Source organism: Sciurus vulgaris (genome assembly GCF_902686455.1).
Source record: "Sciurus vulgaris genome assembly, chromosome: 13".
Taxonomy (NCBI): Eukaryota; Metazoa; Chordata; class Mammalia; order Rodentia; family Sciuridae; genus Sciurus; species Sciurus vulgaris.
The window spans coordinates 40822932-40846695 of NC_136474.1; the positions used below are offsets into that span (position 1 = coordinate 40822932).

At 38.6% G+C, this 23764-nt stretch overlaps 1 protein-coding gene across 2 annotated transcripts in view; it reads left to right on the plus strand.

Moving 5' to 3' along the window:
• LAMA1 (laminin subunit alpha 1) overlaps positions 1-23764 on the plus strand; it is a 94418-nt gene that overhangs the window by 34014 nt on the left and 36640 nt on the right. For both annotated transcript variants that reach the window (XM_079108427.1, XM_079108428.1), the window contains 12 exons: positions 1492-1613; positions 4195-4281; positions 4543-4736; positions 5542-5684; positions 7341-7430; positions 9500-9611; positions 10757-10919; positions 15570-15780; positions 15966-16082; positions 16208-16371; positions 18287-18422; positions 19326-19419. In XM_079108427.1, coding sequence (XP_078964553.1) covers positions 1492-1613; positions 4195-4281; positions 4543-4736; positions 5542-5684; positions 7341-7430; positions 9500-9611; positions 10757-10919; positions 15570-15780; positions 15966-16082; positions 16208-16371; positions 18287-18422; positions 19326-19419 — 1633 coding nt within the window. The remainder of the gene's footprint in view (positions 1-1491; positions 1614-4194; positions 4282-4542; positions 4737-5541; positions 5685-7340; positions 7431-9499; positions 9612-10756; positions 10920-15569; positions 15781-15965; positions 16083-16207; positions 16372-18286; positions 18423-19325; positions 19420-23764) is intronic.

A 23764-nucleotide genomic window follows, 5' to 3' on the forward strand; every position in this document is an offset into this window, starting at 1 on the left:
AGATGAAGGCTGTCAGCGCATGGCCTTCTTTTTCACTCTCTTTTCCCAAGCTACCTTATCTCGGGGGATTTTTTCATTTTCCGTATCTATTAGTTACCATCTGTGTGGGCATCAAGAACTCTGTGGATCTATTTTATTATCCAATATGTAGGATTTTCCCGCCTGCTTCATGTCAGTAGGACTTCGGTATTATCAAAAGAGTGAGTGATAGAAGTAGGGCCTGGAAGGGGGAGACCAAGGACCAGGGAGATACCTGGGTAGCCCCTCTCCACCATCTGCTTTTGGAAGACACATCTGAACCTTTTTACATCACTGAAATGGCAAATATTCTCTGTGCATCTCCCACAGCATCTAACATATCCCACTTCAGTTCTCATTAATAGGTCTTTATTTCTCTGCTGTTCTTTAGGGCGGCTTGCCTTTGATTTTCTAGGATCTCAAAAATGAGGTAGTCTATGATCCATTGTTAGAGAAAGTTTTTATGCTTGAGTTGATGTTGACAATGAAACATCTGAGAATCTCCTCTGCCTTCTCACCTAATATTTATTTCATGTCAGCTTTATACTATTTTGGTAAAACAAGTATTTAGCAATTTATTTTTAAGAAAGAGGTTGCAAATTTTATTTCTAAAGACATATTCCTTTGAGGAGCCAAGAAAAATTGATTTTTACCAGCTGAAATATTACAGCTCTAAAATGAAAAATGCTGTTTTTTTTTTTTTTATTTAAAGGGGACTTTTAAAAATAGTTTTTTAAATACTTAAAAATTTTCTTTCTTCATCCTCTCTTGGAGTCAGTCCTCGAATAGCAGGGGCTCTCTCTGCTATTCTTACATCTCACCTGCATCAGACATGAGACCCTGTGCACAAGAGCTCAATAAACAGTGCCAAATTCAGCAAAAGCAGATTTTAAATTGGAAAGGGGTGACAAGACTCACTTGCTCTTTTAGCTTAAAAACCATGTACTCTTTTTTAAACAAAAATAGGACCATAGTCAACAGATGACATAAAGTCTATCTGGAATTTTCTTGCCTGTTGTAAGAATCTGTTGGTGGTGCTCTGAGACCATAATTTCTTCCTCAAGGTCTGTTTCCTGAACCATTTTTCTGTTCACTTCTGCTGTTTCAAATCCCTGCATGTGATCATTTTTTAGGTTACCATATATTTTAGATCCACATTTCAAGGTTCTGAAAGCTGACTGCTTTTAGGACTCCTTGTGTCTCTTTTTACTTTGGAAAAATGTACTGGTAATAGCTAGGCTTTATTAGATGAATGCAGTCTTAATAATGAATGAAGGCCGCAGAGCTGGAAAAATTTCCAGGATTTAAAAAATTGAAGGAAAAATGCTCTCCCATGCTTAAGAATTAAAGAACCACCACAACAAAAGCCTAGCTGATATGAACCAGGGTGGTGCTTAGCTGTCACCAGATCAGAATGGTTTTTTTATACCATCTCCCATTGTTTCCTTGTTCTTTTGAAACATGGAACTCCAGAACTGCCGTGATAACACAGCTGGTGACCACTGTGACGTGTGCGCTCCTGGCTACTATGGAAAGGTGACTGGTTCCACTGGGGACTGTTCTCCATGCACCTGTCCTCACCACTACCCTTCCAGGTGAGCTACGCTGTGCAGCCCAGCACAACAGCTCGGCTACAGCCTGGTTTGCTTCCATTCTTGGCCTCACTTCTTGGTCTCTGAGTGGTCTACATTAATAAATATTCTCCATTTCAAGGTAAACGTTTTTTTAAAAGGGTTCATTCTCATAAGTGTTTGAAGAGAATCTTTTCAAAAGCAAAGCATCTGTGTTGGTCTTGGGTGCTAGACGGGAACAAGTTCAAGAAAGGACTTAAGTTGGTTGTTTTCTTTTTTTACAATGTTAATTAGCTTGATTTAACAGTTCTACAGTGTATTCATATATCATAATATCACATCGTACCACATGAATATATAATAATATATATATTATTTGTTTTTTTCAGGCAATTAATAAATATATGAAAAAGTGTTCAACATTTCTAGTAATTAGAGAAATGCAAATTAAAACAACTCTAAAATTTCATCTCACTCCAATTAGAATGGCTATTATCAAGAACACAAACAAGAATAGATGTTGGCATGGATGTGAGGAAAAGGCACACTTTTACATTGCTGGTGGAGTTGCAAATTATTTTTTAAGACTAATTTTAGCTCCCACCTTATGTTTCTATTCTGTATAGAGATGAGTTACTATTAACTTTATAAATAATGGCCCAATCCAAAAGAATCCAATTCCTATTTAATTTAAGCTCAGAAAAGGTTAGAATTTATATATACTGGTGCCTGATAAAGTGCTGAAATGTTACCTAGTGATAAAATAGGGACTAGTTTTTCCCTTGTGCTCATAATGAATTATTTGAGTGCAAAAAGAACCAGAGATTTGAAGTGGGACTTGGAATACCAATAGGTCTTCTTTGTGTTTAAATGAAAGTTATAATTCATTAATAATATTTTATTATTACTTTAACTATTTGGCAAGGCATTGAACACAGAAAGATCAAATGCCAGATTTTGCTATACTAAAATGAAGTTTTCCTTTTAATGTTTATTTGAATCTTCTTTTATTGTCCCCAAGTAAGTGATGTTTGGTGTGAGTACCACATGAGAGGTACTACATACATTTTCCTTGTAAGCCACCAACCATCCTAAAATTTGTTGTTGCTAGGACTTGTTTTTTGTATTAGAACCGTACATAAATTTTGGCTCATCAACTCCACTTCTGCAGTCTGTGCTATAGAAATATGTGAGTAGATGTGGAAAGATGGATGTATTTTAGCATTGCTCATGAGAAATTGGGGGGAAACTAAAATACCTACCTACAAGGGATTGATTTATATACACTGTGATACAGTCCTAGAGTGCATTATCATGTGAACACAGAAGAATAACGTATGTTTGTCAGTAAAGAATTGACACTCGGGGCTGGAGTCGTGACTCAGTGGTAGAGCGTTTGCCTGGCATGTGGGATGCCCTGGGTTCAATCCTCAACACCACATATAAATAAATAAAATAAATTTTAAAAAAAGACACAAAGGCCAATGGAAGTATGCAATTGACTATTTGGTGTAATGAGATTTTGGAAAAAAAATATTTACCTATATGTATATTCATAGCTATATAGCTGTCTGTACCCAGAGAAGTATTTGGAAGGATATTTCACCTTTCAGGTCAGAGTGGCCTGGGGCTGATCACTCATGGTGGGTACTTCATCGTACCAGCCAACGAGGAACCAGATCTGATTTGAGTGGGTTGGGTTTGGTTTTCTTTCAGTAGTTTGCAGGTGTTCAGCTTGGCCTCTAGAAGGTGTCTGGGTAATTTATAATATGGAGGCAGAGGAAATAGAAGGAGCAAAGAAATAGAAGGAGCCCAAAGAGCCATGAAGGAGGTCAGCATCTTCTGAGTGGGCTCTGAAACTTGGAGGGACCCTGTCATTTGGCTTCTGCTGTCTGCCCTGCTCCCTGCCTGCAGGTCCAGTCGTTTTCAAATGCCACCCCATCTCAGGGCTTTTCTTCCCTCTGATCTCTTCTCTGCCATTCACTGCAGCCAATGAAGTTCTCTTCTTTGTCAGTTCAGCCTCTTCTCCCTGCTGTCTTTCCTGCTTCACAGACATTTCAGCTCTTAATCAATTTATCACCTGGTGAGCAGGTAACTCTCTACATACATCTCAGAACAAGACCCCTTTTTACCTGGGACGCTTTCCTGGGTGACTAATTAGTTATAATCCATAAGACTGGTCTTCTGCCCAGCCCTCACAGGACGGTCACTGAAAAGGGCCACGTGAATGTCTTTAGGATATAGGATATGAGCACACTTATATTAATTGCATTTTTATTTTTCTTGTGTTTGCCCAACAGAGTTAAGCTCTAAAAAGCTTGTCTAGGGCTGGGGTTGTGGCTCATTGGTAGAGCACTTACCTAGTATGTGTGAGGCACTGGGTTCCATCCTCAGCACCACATAAAAATAAATGAATAAAATAAAGATATTGTGTTCATCTACAACTAAAAATATATTTTTAAAAAGCTTTGTCTAATCATCTAATGTACTCTTTTAACTTATAAAACACTATGGTGTGTTCCAACAGTCATGAATAAGTACCTTATGAAAGATTTGAAGCTACAATATCTGTAAAATTCAAGGAAAAAAAACTATTTTCTTCCAGCTTTAGTCCCACTTGCGTCTTGGAAGGTGATGGAGATTTCCGTTGTGATGCCTGTACTCAGGGCTACGAAGGACGATATTGTGAAAGGTACACCATTGATTTATCATGTGGAGATCACCAGGGACACCTAGCATACATACTGTCATGATTTGGGAGTCATTATCAATTTGTATGTGCATAATTGGTATGAGACCTCGTGACTGTCCCAGATCAAGGTCTCCTGAGATGAATATGTGCTTTGCATTTCATTTGGCAGAAATGATTACTGTCCTTGGGCAGGGGCTGCTTTATGTATTTACTGTCAGATGTTTGTTGCACCGTCTATACCTAATATCTTCCTTTCTGTAGGTGTGCCTCAGGCTACCACGGGGACCCTCGGACACCAGGTGGCAGTTGCCAGAAGTGTGACTGCAGCCCACAGGGCTCTGTTCACAGTGACTGTGACCGCATATCCGGGCAGTGCACCTGCAGGCCAGGGGCCACAGGGATCCAATGCCAGGAATGCCAGCCGAGGCACATGCTGGTGGAGAGCAATTGTGTTTGTGGGTGTTCCTTGTGTAAATGTTGAAAGCTACATTTCCTGCTCCAGTGTTAGCTTTTGTAGGAAAGAAATGCTTATGTTGACCTATGGTGTCAATGAGAAACTGAAAGTCTCCTTATATTTTATATTCTATTTTATTATTTTAATTGAGCATAGATGGCTGTTGAACTTGCAAGCAGGAGTTCTAGGATACCAGCACTGATACCCACGGCAGCACAGGAATTTTAGCTCAATAGTTCAGTTGCATTAATAGTTCATTCTTGTAGCGGAACCAAGGATCTGTCCTCACAGGACAGGAAACACCATGGTGGGGCTGTCATTGGTGTTACCCAAATCTCACTGTAGCATTAGCTGTTTTCCCCATTGTCCTTCTTTTGTACTTTCCAAGGGAGGTTTTGCAAACTCACTGAAGAAGCAACAGACCAGGCTTTGGAAGGAACACTGAAATTGTTACAGCTGTCTGAGTTATAGATGAGCAATAGCACTTTAAAAGTTGGGGCAGTATAATGGACTGGACCACACCAGAAGTCACTCTTGGGCTCAGCTGTTCCTTTCTGTGTGACCCTAGGGATGTCCCTTCTCTGATCTCAGTCTCAGTCCTACCGTATGAGGATGGGGTCTTGGCACTTCTGCAGTACTGCCCACCCACCCACAGCAGGGAGTGATAATGAGATTAGACACTGTCCCTGGGAACTTGGCATGACCTTTGCTCATATCAATGACAAAACAGCTCACACAACCCATGGAACACAGGGCAGGCCACTTTATTTTAACTTGAACCCTCCCCCTTTTTCTGTCTCTTCTAGCTTGTGATGATGAGTGTGCGGGTGTGCTGCTGAATGACTTGGATAACATTGGCGATGCCATTCTTTCGATGAACCTCACCAGCATCTTCCCTGTCCCACACAGAGTTTTGTCAAACCTGGAAAATACAACTAAATATCTCCAGGTGGGTACTGAGAAGATGGAGGCGGAAACGTGTTGTCGAGAGAGAGTTAGTGGGGGTGTTAGTGTAGGAGCCTCACTTCCATCATCCCCAACTGGGAGATTTCCAGCATGGCCTCGAAGGTGATCAGTGACAGGGACCTCGTCACTTAACTTGTATCCCTGTGGGAAAGCTCTATGTTCTGAGACTTGCGCCATAGGGACCTCTGTATACATTCTGCCACTTGGTCCTTGTTTCACCCTTCAGAATAAAATAAAAATCACTTGCTCCTCTTTAGGCAGACTTTGGATATGTGGAAACATTTGTCCTCATATGAATACAGCAAAGAAATCTGTACGTTATCTTCTTTAGTGTTGGTTTAGGCTGAACATGAATAATATTCTGTTAAGTGTCTCATTTTTAATTGAAGTTCCAGGTCACAAAAGTCCTTCCCTAGAAGATTGTTAATTTCTGGGGGTAAATCACACTTTGATGTTTTGTCAACAAGGTCTGATCAGAAGGATGGGAAATTGAGAGATTGACTTAGTAAACAGCATCTTCCTCTAGTACTTTAAATTCTCATTGGAAGAAAATATGATTCTTAAAATTTGAGGTATTTTCTGTGTACTACAGTAATAAAAAAGTTAGTCATTCCTAAATGCCTTTATGAAATAAAAGCTTTTCTCAGACTTAATATTTCCTTAGATGTGTGTTTGCATGTTTGTTCACATGTATGTGTGTTCTTTACAAAGGCCCTTTCTCTAATGGTAGCAAGGGAAAATTAGGACACTCAAAGAAATGTTTTAAAACTTACTTTTCCTCAAATAGCAAAAAGTGTCTTTGGAAGATGAGAAATTCTATATCCATTTTAAAAATCAAAAATAATAAAAAGAATATTTAAATTTTCTTTCTAACTATGTACATAATCAACAAATTGTTTTCTGCTAGTTTCGGCCCCTGCGATATAACTGCATTTTAAATGTATCAAGGGACATGAATGCTTGATTTAAATTTTAACTAATTTTGAGTGATTTGTTCCATTTTAAAGTACTTGTCCATTTCTTTAAATAACTTTGTATGTTTATGTAAAATATCCAACAAAGGTTAGGAGTGTGAACTCTGTTATTTTACATTGTTTGCCAACACAGGGATCTTGGGCAAGTTATTTAGCCTCCCTGAAAAAGTATTATGACAGATTCATAGGATTGTTGTTAGATTTAACCAAATTCAAACATGTAAAGAAATTAGTGTTGGCATAAATTAAGCACTTAATAATTATAAATGTTTTTCTTTATTGAATTCATTTAAAAACTTTTACCTAGCAAACATCTTTTAAATTGTTGGCAATTGTAGTTAAAATTTATGACTGATACTGATAAAACCAGACTTTTATCTAAGAAATGCAGCAATTTCTGATTCTGCTTAACACACCAAATTGTAAATTTATATCTACGTAGGAAATATAATGCAAAGGTTGGCAGTATAGACTCATGTGGCTATAATTGAAATGTAAGTAAATGTGGGCTGTTTTATTTTTAAATGACAATTTCAGGCAAAGTAGAACTTCTTTCTGTGAACAACAACAACAACAAAAGGGATTGATAAGTGATTTTTTTGTTGTTGTTGTTAAGAATCAGAACTTCTTACTTTGAAACCTGGTGATATTTTCTTTGTTCCCAGGAATCTTTATTAAAAGAAAATACCCAAAAGAATTGGGCAGGAATTCAACTGGAAGGTGTTGCAGAACAAACAGAGGACCTGCAAAAGCAGGTAGGTTCTTGGCACAAAGAACCAGCTCCTTGCTCAGCCTTCATCCCAGCCTTTGGGAGTCATTGCCTTGTGGCTAACTAGAAGGTTCTGATGAGGTCAGACCAGTCCCCTCTTCCAGGAGCTGCTCCAGGTGCTTTATCATCGAATTTTTTCTAACCCTGATGGTTTCTGTGGTTTCGTGGGAAAAGGCCTCTGACTTACTTTTTGTCCTCTCTGCAGAGGGAAGAGTCAGGTGGTGGCTTTGCTGTCTGACCTCCATTGTCTTTTCTGAACCAAGGGTTATGGGTGAAAAGATTGTTGAAGTTTCCTCACTCTAAATTTATTCTATAACTGAACCCATAGTGAGCACAGGTCATCCACTTAAGACCAGTAAAGCTTCCTGTGATTTATTGGGTGGACAGGACATAGCGCAGACTCTGGAATGTGGTATCCCCACAACACTCAGGCTTCAGACAGGGACAGTTCTGATTTTCGGACTTGAAGTGACAAGTCAGCTTGTCTTCGTATCAACGGGGATTTATTTATTTTGTTTAGTTCATGCCAGAGAAATAGTTTTTAGGGATCTTAAATGAATCACCTCCTGAGGAGTTGGTGCAGGAGGCTTATTGTCAAATTTACAATTTATCACTTATATATAAATTTCTCAAAGTACACACCTCGAAGCCTACACTCTTTAAAAAAAAAAAGTATTAGTTTGGCTTGTGTTAATTTAGAATTCAGGATAATTTGAAAGAGTTTAAGGGTTCAACTGTGGGCTTTTGGTACTTCAGCAAGCAAACATTTGGTAGGAAGTGATAAGCTAGTCTTAATAAATTCTGTAATTAAAGAAGATTCTCTTTGGTCTTCACTAGAAAGAACTTTAAAGCCCAGTCTGAGTTATTTTGCCTTCTTGGAAATTACAAACAACCTTGCATTTTACAAATTAGGAAATCCTTTATGAAAAGAGCAGCTAAGGGCGCTAAGTCTCAGCCTCTGGGCTGGTAAGCATTGTTATTACTCCAGCGTTATAGATGACGCTTGGAGATGTCTATAACTCTGCCACCTAGCAGAATCGGGTCTAACACCCAAGTTTGCCTGACTCCTTGTTCTTAACTCTTAGGGACTCGGTTCTTTCAGGCCATACAATTTAGTAAGGTCTGACTTTCTGTATTCTGATAGTTGTGTGCTGCATGATATTTGGGTCAGTGATGGACAGATATGACAGCATTCTCATAATATTATAATGAAGCCAAAAAATGCTTAAGTCTTGCTGTAGCTGTCCAATCATTGTAGACAATGTGGTACTGCTGGTGCAAACAACCTTCTGTGCTGCCAGTCATTTGTAAGTATTGGATTGTGTATAGTGCATAATACTTGACAATGACAATAAGGACTGTGAAATTCTTTCATTTATTCTCGGTAGTATACTTTTTCCTCTTATTACACTGTGTACTTTTATGACAATAGCCATAAAATTTATGACTGATATTGATAAAAAATAAATTAATAAGTCATAATAATAAATTAATAATGTCATAAATTTATGACTCAGTTTACTGAGTCTCTTGACAGCATCATTTTCCTTTGTGCTTGATTTAATCTCATATAGTTTTTGTCCATCATAACTCTGGGAGCAATAGCTGTACTCTGTGTGTGTGTGTGTGTGTGTGTGTGTGTGTAGAGGCTATACCATGTAGGTGTGTATAAACACACTATGGCATTTGCACAGTGATGAAGTATGTCCTAGTGATGTATATCTCAGAGAACATGTCCTCATCATTAAGTGACTGTACTTGCATTCTAAAGAGAATAGACACAGGGAGAATCCGTGGTTTGATAGTCAGTTTTGTTGCTAGTAAAAATATAACATCTTTTCTCTCATTGAGTATTAAATTATCGCATTAACCACTTAGTTTGTAGCCCAGATTAACCTGGCTTTAGAGAGAGTGTACACCTTCACTCTCTATCCTGGAAGAGAGACGGATGGATGGATAGATAGATTTTTTTTCTTAAAAAAGGAAATAACTGGAATACCAAAGCTTGAGTGTGATTTAAGGTCAAACTAACCTGAGACCTTATTTTTCTGTCAGCTCACCAGAGTGTTAACAAACAGCCAGCAAGTAAACAGGGCAACAGAGCGAATTCTCGACAAGAGTCAAGACCTGGCTGCATTCACTGAGAGGCTGCATCACAGCATCAGAGGTAGCATGGGTGGGTCTTGAGAGGGACTCTGTGCTTATTTGGTGGGAAGAGGCACAATCACTTTATTAGATGTGGGAGTAGATGCAGTGTCTTGTGCTGAGCTTTCTACAGCTACAGGACCAGAATTTTCCATAGATTGAGAATCCTGAATGTCCAGGACGTAGCCTTTCACTGAGAGATTTCTCTCTTATGCAGTGCATGTTTCCTTTTTATTTTCTGTATTATTTTATGCCTAACACTTGAAGCCTAATTCTCAAGCCTCATTATGGTAAAGTTGATACCTATTCTCCCAGAATGGAAGCAGGAAGAATTCAGGGTTTCAGTTTGGTGCCAAGGTGCATCCAGCCTATTAGAGTAATTCGCTCACTCCACAGTTGCTTCTCCTTGGGCTCCTGGTTACTATCAATTTTCTGGATACCAGAAACATACTTTTGCTTTCATTTTTTAATTATAATGCAAGGACTTTAAAAGTACAAAATCCAGCTGTGCACTGTGGCACATGCCTATAATCCCAGCAGTTTGGGAGTCTGAGGCAGGAGGATTGTGAGTTCAAAGCCAGCCTCAGCAAAAGTGAGGCACTAAGCAACTCAGTGAGACCCTGTCTCTAAATAAAATACAAAATAGATCTGGGAATGTATCTCAGTGGTCAAGTGCCCCTGAGTTCAATCTCTGGTAATCTCTCCCCCAAAAAAGTACAAAATCCAATGGGAAAAAAAAAAAAAAGAAAAGACTTTATAGGGCAAAATGTAAGAAAATGATTAGAATTTAAAAATGCTTAATAAAAGAGCAGTATCAAATGTTGGTGGTTTATTTAGCAGAAAATATTTATCAAGAAGCTTCTGTGCCTATGCCACTTACAAGGAAATGCCAAGGTAAACAGGATGAATAGTCCCTGCCTTTATGGAGTTTGTGGGTAGTGAGGAAGACTGACATGAGATAGACCAATAATCCCAGCTTCCCTAGTGCTGGGTCATGGGATGTGCAGAGCATGCTGGGATACATGGAATGCCCTGGTCTGGCCTGAAGTGGAGGTCCAGCCCAGCTGAGGTGAACAGAACAGTCCTCACTAAGGAAGATTCTAAGTCCCTGTTAGTACTGTCTGCTTTGGAGAAACTTATTAAATGATTGATGAATTTTCTCCATAGAAATCCTTGAAAAGACAACAACTTTAAATCAGACCTGGGATGAAGATTTCCACCTACCCGATTCTGCTCTTCACAATATGCAACAGAACATTTCCTCTTTGCTGAAAATTATGCAGAAAAGGAATTTTACACATTTGCACCAAAATGCCACCCTTGAACTCAAGTAAGTTCCTAAATATCCTTCACAACACCACCAAGTAGAAATGGAAAGGTAGGCATGGGGAGAGAAGGAAGAATAATGGAATAATAGTGCTCACTGTGGATGGAATATTGTGGAAAGGAGAGGACCCCCACCCCCACCCTTATTAGGTATATGAAGAGATGGGTACTAACTCCTCCAGAGTAGAGACTATAAGCAGTACAGTCATTACAGTCTATCTTTGTGCTATGATGAAGTAGTTCTGGGTTTTTCTATCACTCTTGAATTACATTTCATCTACCACAAACAAAAGAAACTCCTGGTACTATGTTTATTTGTAGATCAAGTACAAGGGTATCTCTCATAGAAGTAGAGTCCATAGATACACAGGGCATGAACAGATGGACATTACTTCCAGAATAACTGAGTTCCGTTCTACAAATCTCATTGAAAACTACTGTGTGAAATGACAGAGATCCCAAAGAATTCTTGTACCTGATCAGGGAGCTTGAAACTTCCTTCCGGTCTCTTTTCTTAGTATTTTCATTAAGTTATTACTTGATATAATAGCACAAGTTGTCTTTCTTCCAGATTGTGATGAATGCCTAAGGACTATTTTAAATAGCCCTTATTTAAAAAAAAAAAATATTTTTCTAGTTGTAGATGGACACAATACCTTTATTTTATTTATTTATTTTTGTGTGGTGCTGAGGATCAAACCCAGTGCCTCACACATGCTAGGCAAGTGCTTTACCACTGAGCCACAACTCCAGCCCCACCCTTATTCTTTCTAGTGATATATTCAAATCATTTATGATTTATTTTGCTATTTTCAATCATCTTAATACAAGATTTTTATACACTTTTACTGTCTGCATTTAATATCAAATATTTATATATTAATACTACATGTATCAATATATGTATATATTGATACTATATGTAGTTTTAATTTTTCTATATTTTAGCATTTTTCTTATCAGAGTAGATATTAAGAACTAGAATCATTTTAGTCAAATAATGTGCATTTTGAGGATTCCTGATTTCTAAATTATTTCCTAGAACTCATTTTTTAAAAAAATAATACACACTTTCCTCAGCAACATGCTAGAAGGTTAGATTTATATTCTTCTTTTGTCATTGACATAATTTTTGGCATTGTTGTTGCTTTGCTGGGTAAAACACAAAATGGGGGGCTTGCAGTAGATGCAGTGTGGAGACAGGACTGGTAACCTAATTACTAGGACTTTACTTAGGACCTGGACGGGTCCCTAAAAGAACCATAAAGTAGATGCCATGGGGGAGATCAGAAGACGGCGAGGGAAGGAGACACTGAGCGCCTCCTCTGTGCTGCAGAGTATGCTCCTTCACTCCCGTGTTGTCAGTAGCCGGCCTTTCCAGGCAGTGGAGTCCCTGTCTGTTAAGAGGCGTGTTAAGGATGACGATTTCCAGGCCCTCCCTGGAGTGGCTGTGTGGGACCATCCCCTCTCACCATCACCCACATAGTCAGCTCATTCATTCACTTAGCAGGGGATGGAGCCCCAGGGGGCAGGCATGCTGCCAAGAGTGGGGCACGAAGGAGAACAACGGAGCTCCTGCTCCAATTGGGAAAACTTCACTTTTTGAAGATGCAGTTGAGAGGAAGGGGACATGCAGAGTTAGCCTCGACCCCTGTTCCCCTTGGCACCCGCTACCCTCCCTCACTGGCTATTCTCCCTTGGACCCCTTTCTCTGACACTAAAGTTCTTCTGTTTCTTTTTCTCTTTTTTTTTCTCTCAGTATGGGGGATTGAATAAGGGTCTCACTCTCTGCTAGACCAGTACTCTACCATTCAGCTATATCCCCAACCCTTTTTTAGAATTTTATTTTAAGTCAGGTCTCACTAAGTTGCTCAGGCTGGCCTGGAACTTACAATTCTTCTGCCTCAGCCTCCTGAGTAGATGGGATTATGGGCATGTGCCCCTGTGCCTGGCTTCTGTTTGAAATAAAGTTACTGCTAATCAGATTGCTGATTTCTCTCTTTAATATGTAAGTGCAACTATGACTAGTGAAACCTTTTATTGTGCTCCGCTAGCATGTTTGAGGCCCTGGTTTCCATTCTAGTACTACAAAAAAGGAAGGGAGGGAGGGAAGGAGAACGTTTTTTATTTAAAACAATTATGAGTTCAAATGGGTCCCCCAGCCTCCTTTCCAATTCTACATGTATCATTCCTATATTTATACCATTTCAAATTATGTGGATTATATTAAGAGTTATCATTGGCTCTTTAATTATAATTCCTACAAAATTAGTGATTTATGCTCACATGGGGCAATCTCAAAGAGAAGCAGATTTAGCACACGAACCAGATGCTTTTCAGGTTTGTGTCAGACCACCATGATATTTAGAGTTTCACCAAAACTCATAGAATTCAGCATAGAATTGAATTTATGGCCAAGACTTATTGTGGATGTGCAGCTGAACCAGGAAAAAGGATGCAGTGGAGTCTGAGGAATCCATGAAGGCTTCTTCCCATAAGGGCTCCCTGAGCACACTTTTTCCCTAACAGTGTGTGCGTGGCGTTTCTGCCCAGGGAAGTCCACTAGAGATGCGTCATCTGTGGTTCTTACTGGGGACTTGTTTTAGTCCGCTTTTTCACTCTTGTGACTAAAACTGACAGAACAATTTTAGAGGAGGAAAATTGTATGTTGAGGCTCACGGTTAAAGAAGTCTCAGTCCACAGAGAGCTGCCTCCAATCCTCAGGGCTTGAGGTAAGGCAGAACATCATGGCAGAAGGGTGTGACAAAGAGAAGCACCTGAAATGATGACCAGGAAGCAGAGAGAGAGACTCCACTTGCCAGATACAAAATATATCAAAGGCATGCCCCCAATGACCCACCTCCTCCAGCCACACCCTACCAGCTTTCAGTTACCACTCAGTTAATCCCTCAGGGGATTAATTCGCTGAGGGGGTTAAGATTCTCATAACCCAATCACGTCTCCTCTAAACCTTCTTGCATTGTCTCACACATGAGATTTGGGGGGATGCCTCACATCCAAATCATGATAGGACTGATCATACCTCACATGTGCCAAAACACCAGACTCCCAGAAGGAAAGCAGGCATCAGCACAAATCACCTTGCTTGCACAGTTGAGCTGGTAAGTCACAGTTATCAATTAGGGACCAGTGGCAACACTTCTGGGCTTGCCAGGACAGTGACTCCAACCTGACACATGAACTCATGTCCACACTCTGCAGATTATTGTTTGCAACTATGTTTCCCAACGATTTTCCACTCTGGTATCCCCAGAGCTATTTAGAAACATTTTATTGAAATGTGTTCTATGGCAGATACATTTGGGAGACACAGCGTCTGCTAAAGAGACAAGTTCTTTACTGAAAGGCTTCTCAAAGCTTTTAGTATATTAACATTTCCAAGGTGGGTGATGGGCAAATATAGTGTAGTTTCTTTCACTGTAAGACTTTCCTCATGAAATCGGCTTAAGGGTTTATGAGACTGTCAGATCATAAAGACTCTGGGATGTACTGGCTCACTCTATTAATCAAATGAATTTTGCAGTATGAAAAGTGTGGAACTTTTTGCTGTTCTTCCCCAGGCTCAAGTCATTGGGGACTATATCATTTCACCCTGGTGAAGTCATTCCATATATGGAAATTAAATGCCGATTTTACATTTCCATAAAGATACTTTATTTAATGAAAAAGAATGATCGATTCATGATCTTTAGTTCTTGTTGTCTATTTCATAATACATCTTTACTATAATTAAAAATCATTAAGTACGTTCAAATAATTTCTGATGTTATTCCAGTGATGTCAGTGTTCAAATATATATCCTTGTATATATCCTTGCATTTCTGTCATGTCTTATCCCAGTGATCTGGTATGTATGAAAGCAAAGGGTATTTTGTAAGGCATTTTCCATGGAATTTTTCAAAGTTCACCTGAAAAATTAAGTCAGAGAATTAGTGGGATATTTTTGACCACTGCAAGGTTTGTAGTGTGGAATTTTAATATCCTATGCAGCTGTAAATACAAAATTGACTTAAATAGCAAGTGGATAACACATTTTTAAAGGAATAGGAAAAATATTTTGACTTCCTGAAGTTTGCATTTATTAGTGATGCAAAATATGTCTTTTAATGTTTTTAAAAAATCTGTTTCTTAACCAGCTACCAAAAATCCTTTGTATCATATAAATCAATTGGTAAATTCATAGTGAACCACTGAATAGCCCTTTTCTTGAAATTTTATATGATCATGAAACATCACAGTTCCCACCATTAACACAGAATGGAGCCCCAATTTTCTGAGCCCATATTCACTAAGATGATTTTTTTAATTACATGTCTAAAGTGTGTTGGAAGTTTGTGAAAAATAGACAGAACCAGAGCTGTCTTAGAAAAACTGTTCCCCATTCTCCAGAAGTTACGATTATGGCCTGGGGATGAAGCTCAGTGGAAGAGTGTTTGCCTAGCATGCCTAAGGCCCAAAAAATAGAAAGAAAAAAAAAAAAAAAAAAAAAAGAAAGAAAAGAATAACTTTGATATATCATTCATGATCTCAAGAAGAAACTGGGTGTGAATATGTAAAAAATTCCTTCCACTGTATTCAGAGGTAAGAGCATTGTTGTTCATGTACTAACAATGTGAATCATTTAATTTATCAGGGCTGCTGAAGATTTATTGTCACAAGTTCAAAAACATTACCAGAAGCCACAGGAAGAGTTGGAGGTATTAAAAAAAGCAGCCAAACGCCTCCTTTCAAAGCATAACAGTAATCTGCGGGCAGCCGAAGAGCTCCTGAGGGATGCGGAAACCAAGACCCAGGAGAGCAACCGCCTGCTGCTCATTGTCAAGGCCAACCTGAGAGAATTCAGGGTGAGCCTCCCTAGCCTCACTAGTCTCATTTAGAACTGGTAACCAAGTACTTCAAGGTCAAAAGTGTCATTTTTAGCTTCTTACAAAATGAGCCCCGAGTACTTTCAGTATGAGATATTAGGCACCAAAGCTCAGAAGCTGCCTTACTTTTATGAAGCATCCTTAAAAGGTGATTTTCGCTGCAGGATAAAAAGCTGCGTGTTCAAGAAGAAGCGAATTTGACCTCAAAGCTAATTGCCAAAGGAAGAGGATTGATAGATGCGGCTACTACACATGGAGATACTGCAAAAAATGCTCTAGCGGTGAGTTACAACTCAGCCACAATAAATCTTCCAAAGAATTCTCGCACTACTAATCTCCCTGTGATTATGAAATAATCATTTGCAATAGGTGTACATATATTTACAAAACTGATTTCTCCATGTAGCAGTTGGAGCATCACCGGGATGAGCTGCTTCTGTGGACTGCCAAAATCAGGCACCATGTAGATGACCTGGTCATGCAGATGTCCAAAAGGAGAGCAATTGACCTTGTCCACAGAGCTGAGGACCATGCCTCTGAGCTCCAGAGACTTGCAGGTGTTTTGGACCGGTAAGGTCACAGACTTTTGGGAATTCATGAGGTGGTGGCCCATTGCTTAGAATGGCAGCTATTTTGATTGCAGTGTTGAATTCCTTTTATTCCTTTGTGCAAAAATAAGAACTCCTGTTTTATTTATGCCATAAATCAGATTTCCTCCTTCATTTGCTATTGTAATTTACCACCAGCATGATGGGAAAATGCAAACAGAGCTGTATAGGAAGTAAAACAAATAGTATATTATATATCAAGCTACTGAGGTTTTCTTAAGTATTCAGAGCTTTGTTAGGGTACATGGGGATTGCACGGGAATATTAATTTCTATACAGATCTTGCCTTTTGGGAACTGATTTGAATGGAAGGTATGAATGCTAACACTCCATTTATAGAAGTGTCAGTGGTCTCTTCTCCAATTCTTGATAGATCCATTCCCAATTATTTTCTACTGCCTGAAGGGCTAACATTGTAACACAAAACCTATTTTAACTTAACATTTTTGGATGTTCCTTAAATATGTCCTCACTTAGTTAAAAATGCCTTTAAACTAGAAACACAATTGTAGGCCAGTGGTTTCCAAACTCATCTGCACATCAGGCTAACCTGGGTACTTCATAAAATGTTGAAGTCTTTGTCCCTTGTCCTCCCTCCCCCAAGAGTGTCACTTAAGTTCTTTAGAATGTGGACTGGACTTTGTAATTTGTTTTAAAGATGCCCAGTTGATTCTAACATGCAGCAAAGTAGGAACCAGTGTGTTAGATCTTACAGGTCATTTACACAATCCTGGGTATTAATTATTTTTTTTTCTTTAAAATGATAGGTGGGAAAAGTCTAAACACACCGGAAGCCTGTATGTGTTTGTGCGGGACTGTATTCTATGGAAGGGGAAAAGTAAAGTTTTCCACATTTGGGAAATGCTGCCATGAAAGATTAGCTCACACAACAAAAGCAATTAAAAACAACATAAAATAGACTAGTGTGCAAATTGTGAGCTAAACTGACGGCAGCTCCAAGCACATACCATAGGAACCAGTCACAGAAAATGGAATTAGATACTATGCTTCACACTTTCTATCATCTTCTATCATCTCCCAAAAGAGAAAAAAGATATTTGGACTCTAAGAATCGCTACAACAAAATCTTTATTACTTTATTACTTAGCATAAGAGTAGCAAAAGCAATTTTGTACAATATACAAAGTTACATAACATTATCTTTTATTTATAAGTCACCAGATTTTGCCAATCAAATAGTAACAGAAAGTAACTGCGAACGACTGACCTGGGAATCGCCCGACTCAATAACCTTAGAAAGAAAATGAAGTGAGTTACTCAGAAAAGATGTACCAATTGTCAGATTTCATTTTCCAGGCAGAGAGAGCTGGATGAAATTGCACCATTACCAGTTGACAGGTTCCTAAGTGATTGGCCCACTTGTTAGAATGGAGTTCAGCTGATTGAAATATCTGATCTTCCTGCAACATCTCTACTGAATTTCATCAGCCTGGGGTGTGCCATTTGAGGGAGGAGATCCAGAATCCTTATGTGTGTAGGAAAACTTTTTGACAATTAGCAAGTGCCTTGGAGCAGAGATTATAACCAGTGCAGACGATCAGTGGTCCCTCAATACAAGCAAAGGGTTAAACATAGATCAGGGAATGTGGAAGGTGGCGGGTTGAAGGTGATGGAATGGTTACCTAAGGAAATAGCAATAATCTCTTCTGGTTTTAATTAAAGAGCAATTCTGAGTGTTACCATGACATTGAGGATTTAAAGGGGAACCCATAGATGATTATTCCTTGCTGATGATGCTTTTCTAAGGAGAAGGGAACCAGGAGGCTTCCGAGAATAGTGGGCACTTATAATATTCGTGTGAATACACAAATGTGATTTAGTGTATCATAACATCTCTAAACATGCTGATTTGATAGTGGCCTTGAAAATGTCAGACATGTGACCCTGAATGCAACCAGTGCGGCTCATGTCCACTCCACCCTTCAGAGCCTGACAGAAGAATCGGAAAAGCTGGCCAGCGATGCTTACAGGACCATAAGTAAGATCAGCTTGGTAAGAAATGCCCCAGGGCTTCAGGATGTACCTCCTTTTCTGGGCACTGTGGGAGGTCATTCCAGAGGGTTCTTGAGTAAAGACTTAGTGGCTCGAATATATACTCAATCACACTTTTTTCTGGTGGAATCTGTTTATGACTTCTGTTATCATTTGATACACATTTTGATTTAAATTGATTTTTTTTTTTTTTTAAGGGACAGGGTTTGCAATGCCCAGGTGGGTCTCGAAACCTTGGGCTCAAGTCAGTCTCTTACCTGAGCCTCGCAAATAGCTGGGACTACAGGAGTATGCCACCATGCCTAGCTCATTGTCATTTTTTCAAGTTATAAATACTTCTTTTTAAAGACTAAAGATTAGGATTGAAGAAATGAGGAAAATCACAATTCTTCATGATAAAAACAATAATACCACTGGATATCTGTGTGAGACATTTTTCTTATGGTGAAAATCTGTTTTTTGTTTTTCATGGGATTTTGTTTGTTTGTTTGTTTTGGTTTGGTTTTGGTACGGGGGTTGAACTCAAGGACATTTTACCACTGAGCCACACCCCAGCTCTTTTTTTTTTTTTTTTTCTTTTGAGACAGGATATCACTAAGTTGCTGATGCTGACCTCAAACTTGCAATCCTCCCGCCTCAGCTACCAGGTCACTGGGATTAGAGGCATGTGCCACTATACCCAGCAAAAATCTTTTTATGATGACTAGCCTTCTTCTTTATACATTTAAAAATGTATTCTTGTTCCTCAGACATACTGAATGGTCCCTCCTGTTCTCTGGTTGACTTTCTTGTTTGGAAAGGAGCCTCTGACTAGGGGCTGTTCTCACAGGGTTGCTTTCTCTGTCCCCAGCAGGATTCCACACTGTCCTAGGGTCACCAGGTTTAAGTTGTTCTGTTTTTCAGTTCTCAGAATCCCTCCTTTATAATGGGACAGCAGCTCTGCAGCACAGTTCCAGGTTTCTAAACAAAAGCAACAACCTCAGCAGAAAGCACCAAGGTCAGTGTATAGCTCGGACCACAATGATGAGCAGAGTGAAGGAGACCACGTCTCTGAGCATCTCAGAGAACCTTGGTTCTCGTTTCCTGGAGTAATGTGAAGCTTCATATTTTTTTGCCACGTGAATATTCCAGTTCCCTGTCATCTGAACCTTGGATAATTTGGTATTTTATCCTAGAAATATCACATATTTGAGTTTGCATGTTCCATCGTCATTCAGCCTTCCTTGATGACCAAATCCCTCACTCATTGCTTGAGCTTAGAGCCTTCTCTGTTCTTCCTGAAGTTTGTTAAGTTCTCATTGCTTGCAAGTGCTTCTCTATTTGATTTATTACTTCCCAGTTCCTTGAAGAGATACATCATGTTTGGTACTTCCCAACCTCTTGCTAGGTTCCCATTAAATAATTGCTGAATTAAATAATAATTGATTTGTCAATTAAAATATGTAATTTAGTTTTTATTAGGAATTACTTCAAGAAGCAAGTACTTGTCATATGGAAGAGCTATTCATCCAATGAGTATAACAAAAAATGGCAGCATGAACTTATTGTGTAAGAGAAACTACATAGGCATACATTTTTGATAATATATAATGTGATTTTTAATCTTTTTCTCAAAAATTAAATATTTATTCAAGATAAGTAACAAATTTACTTATTATAGCCCAGTTATCCATTCACAAGGAGAAATGAAGTGATTACATATTTTTAAAAACAAAGTAGTTGTCTCATTTTTGTTTTTCCCCAAGAATTCCAAAATTCTTTATTTGTTCTTTTAGATATATATCATATTAGAGTAAATTTGACATATTACACACACGTGGAGTATAACTTATTCTAATTAGGATCTCATTCTTGTGGTTGTGCATGATATGGAATTTCTCTGGTTGTATATTCATATATAGGAAAGTTACATCCAATTCATTCTACTGTCTTTCCTATTCCCATTCCCCCTTCCCTTCATTTCCCTTTGTCTATTCCAATGAACTTTTCTTCTTCCCTTCCCCACCCCTGTTGTATGTTAGCTTGAACTAGAGACTATCATGCTAAGTTAAATAAGCCAGTCCCAAAAAACCAAAGGCTGAAATCTTGTCTCTGATATGTGGATGCTAATACATATAATGTGCTTTTTACCTTAGCATATTTCTTTTTTTTTTTTCTCACCAACGCTTATTATTGCTTGTATTCTTTTTTGTTTGTTTGTTTATGTGTTTTTTTTTATTGTAAACAAATGGGGTACATGTTGTTTCTCTGTACATGGAGTAAAGGCATACCATTTGTGTAATCATAAATTTACATACAGTAATGTTGTTTGATTCATTCTGTTATTTTTTCCCTTCCCCCCCCTCCCACCCCTCTTTACCCTCTATACAGTACTTTCTTCCTTCATACTTGCCCCCCTCCCTAACCCTAACTCTAACCCTAACATTAACCCTTCGCTCCCCCCCTTTATGTGTCATCCCCCACTTATTAGCGATATCATTCGTCCTTTGGCTTTTTGAGATTGGCTTATCTCACTTAGCATGATATTCTCCAATTTCATCCATTTGCCTGCAAATGCCATAATTTTGTCATTCTTTATGGCTGAGTAATATTCCATTGTGTATATATACCACAGTTTCTTTATCCACTCATCAATTGAAGGACATCTAGGTTGGTTCCATAGTCTGGCTATTGTGAATTGAGCAGCTATGAACATTGATGTGGCTGTATCTCTGTAGTATGCTGATTTTAAGTCCTTTGGGAATAGGCCAAGGAGTGGGATAGCTGGGTCAAATGGCGGGTCCATTCCAAGTTTTCTAAGGAATCTCCACACTGCTTTCCAGAGTGGCTGCACTAATTTGCAGCCCCACCAGCAATGTATGAGTGTACCTATCTCCCCACATCCTCACCAACACCTGTTGTTGCTCGTATTCTTGATAATCGCCATTCTAATTGGGGTGAGATGGAATCTTAGGGTGGTTTTGATTTGCATTTCTCTTATTACTAGAGATGTTGAACATTTTTTCATATGTTTATTGATTGCTTGTAGATCTTCTTCTGTGAAGTGTCTGTTCATTTCCTTAGCCCATTTGTCGATTGGATTATTTGTATTGTTGGTGTAGAGTTTTTTGAGTTCTTTATAGATTCTGGAGATTAGTGCTCTATCTGAAGTATGATTGGCAAAGATATTCTCCCACTCTGTAGGCTCTTTCTTCACATTACTGATAGTTTCCTTTGCTGAGAGAAAGCTTTTTAGTTTGAATCTATCCCAGTTATTGATTCTTGCCTTTATTTCTTGTGCTATGGGAGTCCTGTTGAGGAAGTCTGGTCCTAGGCCGACATGTTGAAGATCGGGACCTACTTTTTCTTCTATAATCTGCAGAGTCTCTGGTCTGATTCCAAGGTCCTTAATCCATTTTGAGTTGAGTTTTGTGCAGGGTGAGAGATATGGGTTTAGTTTCATTCTGTTGCATATGGATTTCCAATTCTCCCAGCACCATTTGTTGAAGAGGCTATCTTTTCTCCATTGCATATTTTTGGCGCCTTTTGTCTAGTATTAGAAAGTTGTATTTATTTGGGTTTGTGTCCATGTCCTCTATTCTGTACCATTAATCTACCTGTCTATTTTGGTACCAGTACCATGCCGTCTTTGTTACTATTGCTTTGTAATAAAGTTGAAGTTCGGGTATTGCGATACCCCCTGCTTCATTTTTCCTGCGAAGGATTGCTTTAGCTATTCTGGGTTTCTTATTCTTCCAGATGAATTTCATGATTGCTTGCTCTAATTCTGTAAGGTACGTCATTGGGATTTTAATTGGGATTGCATTGAATCTGTATAGCACTTTTGGTAGTATGGCCATTTTGACAATATTAATTCGGCCTATCCAAGAACATGGGAGATCTTTCCATCTTCTAAGGTTTTCTTTAATATCTTTCTTTAGTGTTCTGTAGTTCTCATTGTAGAGGTCTTTCACCTCTTTTGTGAGATTGATTCCCAAGTATTTAATTTTTTCGATGCTATGGTGAATGGGGTAGTTTTCATAATTTCTCTTTCTGAGGATTCATCACTTATGTATAAAAATGCATTGGATTTATGAGCATTGATCTTGTAACCTGCCACTTTACTGAATTCACTTATGAGTCCTAACAGTTTTCTGGTGGAATTTCCTGGTTCCTCTAAGTATATAATCATATCATCCGCCAATAGGGATAGTTTGAGTTCTTCTTTTCCTATTCGTATTTCTTTGATTTCCTTGGTCTGTCTAATTGCTCTGGCTAGAGTCTCAAGAACGATATTGAATAGGAGTGGTGAAAGAGGGCATCCCTGTCTTGTTCCAGTTTTTAGGGGGAATGCTTTCAGTTTTTCACCGTTTAGAATGATATTAGCCATGGGCTTAGCATAGATGGCCTTTACAATGTTAAGGAATGTTCCCACTATCCCTGTTTTTTCTAGTGTTTTGAGCATGAAGGGGTGTTGTATTTTATCAAATGCTTTTTCTGCATCTATTGAAATAATAATGTGATTCTTGACTTTAAGTCTATTGATATGGTGAATTACATTTATTGATTTCCAGATGTTGAACCAACCTTGCATCCCTGGGATAAAACCCACTTGATCGTGGTGCACTATCTTTTTAATATATTTTTGTATGCGATTTGCTAAAATTTTATTGACAATTTTTGCGTCAATGTTCATTAATGATATCGGTCTGAAATTTTCTTTCCTCGATTTGTCTCTGTCTGGCTTGGGTATCAGGATAATATTGGTTTCATAGAATGAGTTTGGGAGGGTACCCTCCTCTTCTATTTCATGGAATACTTTGAGAAGTATTGGAATGAGCTCTTCTTTAAAGATTTTGTAGAACTCGGCTGAGAACCCATCTGGTCCTGGACTTTTCTTTGTTGGTAGGCTTTTGATGACCTCTTCTTCTTCATTACTTGAAATTGTTCTATTTAAATTCTGTATGTCCTCCTCGTTCAATTTAGGCAATTCATATGTCTCTAGAAACCTGTTGATGTCTTCGAAATTCTCTATTTGGTTAGAATATAGATTTTCAAAATAGCTTCTAATTATGTTTTGTATTTCAATTGTGTCTGTTGTGATATTTCCTTGTTCATTCCGAATTTTGGTGATTTGGGTTTTCTCTCGTCTTCTCTTTGTTAGAGTGGCTAAGGGTTTATCAATTTTGTTTATTTTTTCAAAGAACCAACTATTTATTTTGTCAATTTTTTGTATAGTTTCTTTTGTTTCAATTTCGTTGATTTCAGCTCTGAGTTTAACTATTTCCTGTCTTCTACTACTTTTGGTGTTGGTCTGTTCTTCTTTTTCTAGGGCTTTGAGCTGAAGTGTTAGGTTGTTTATT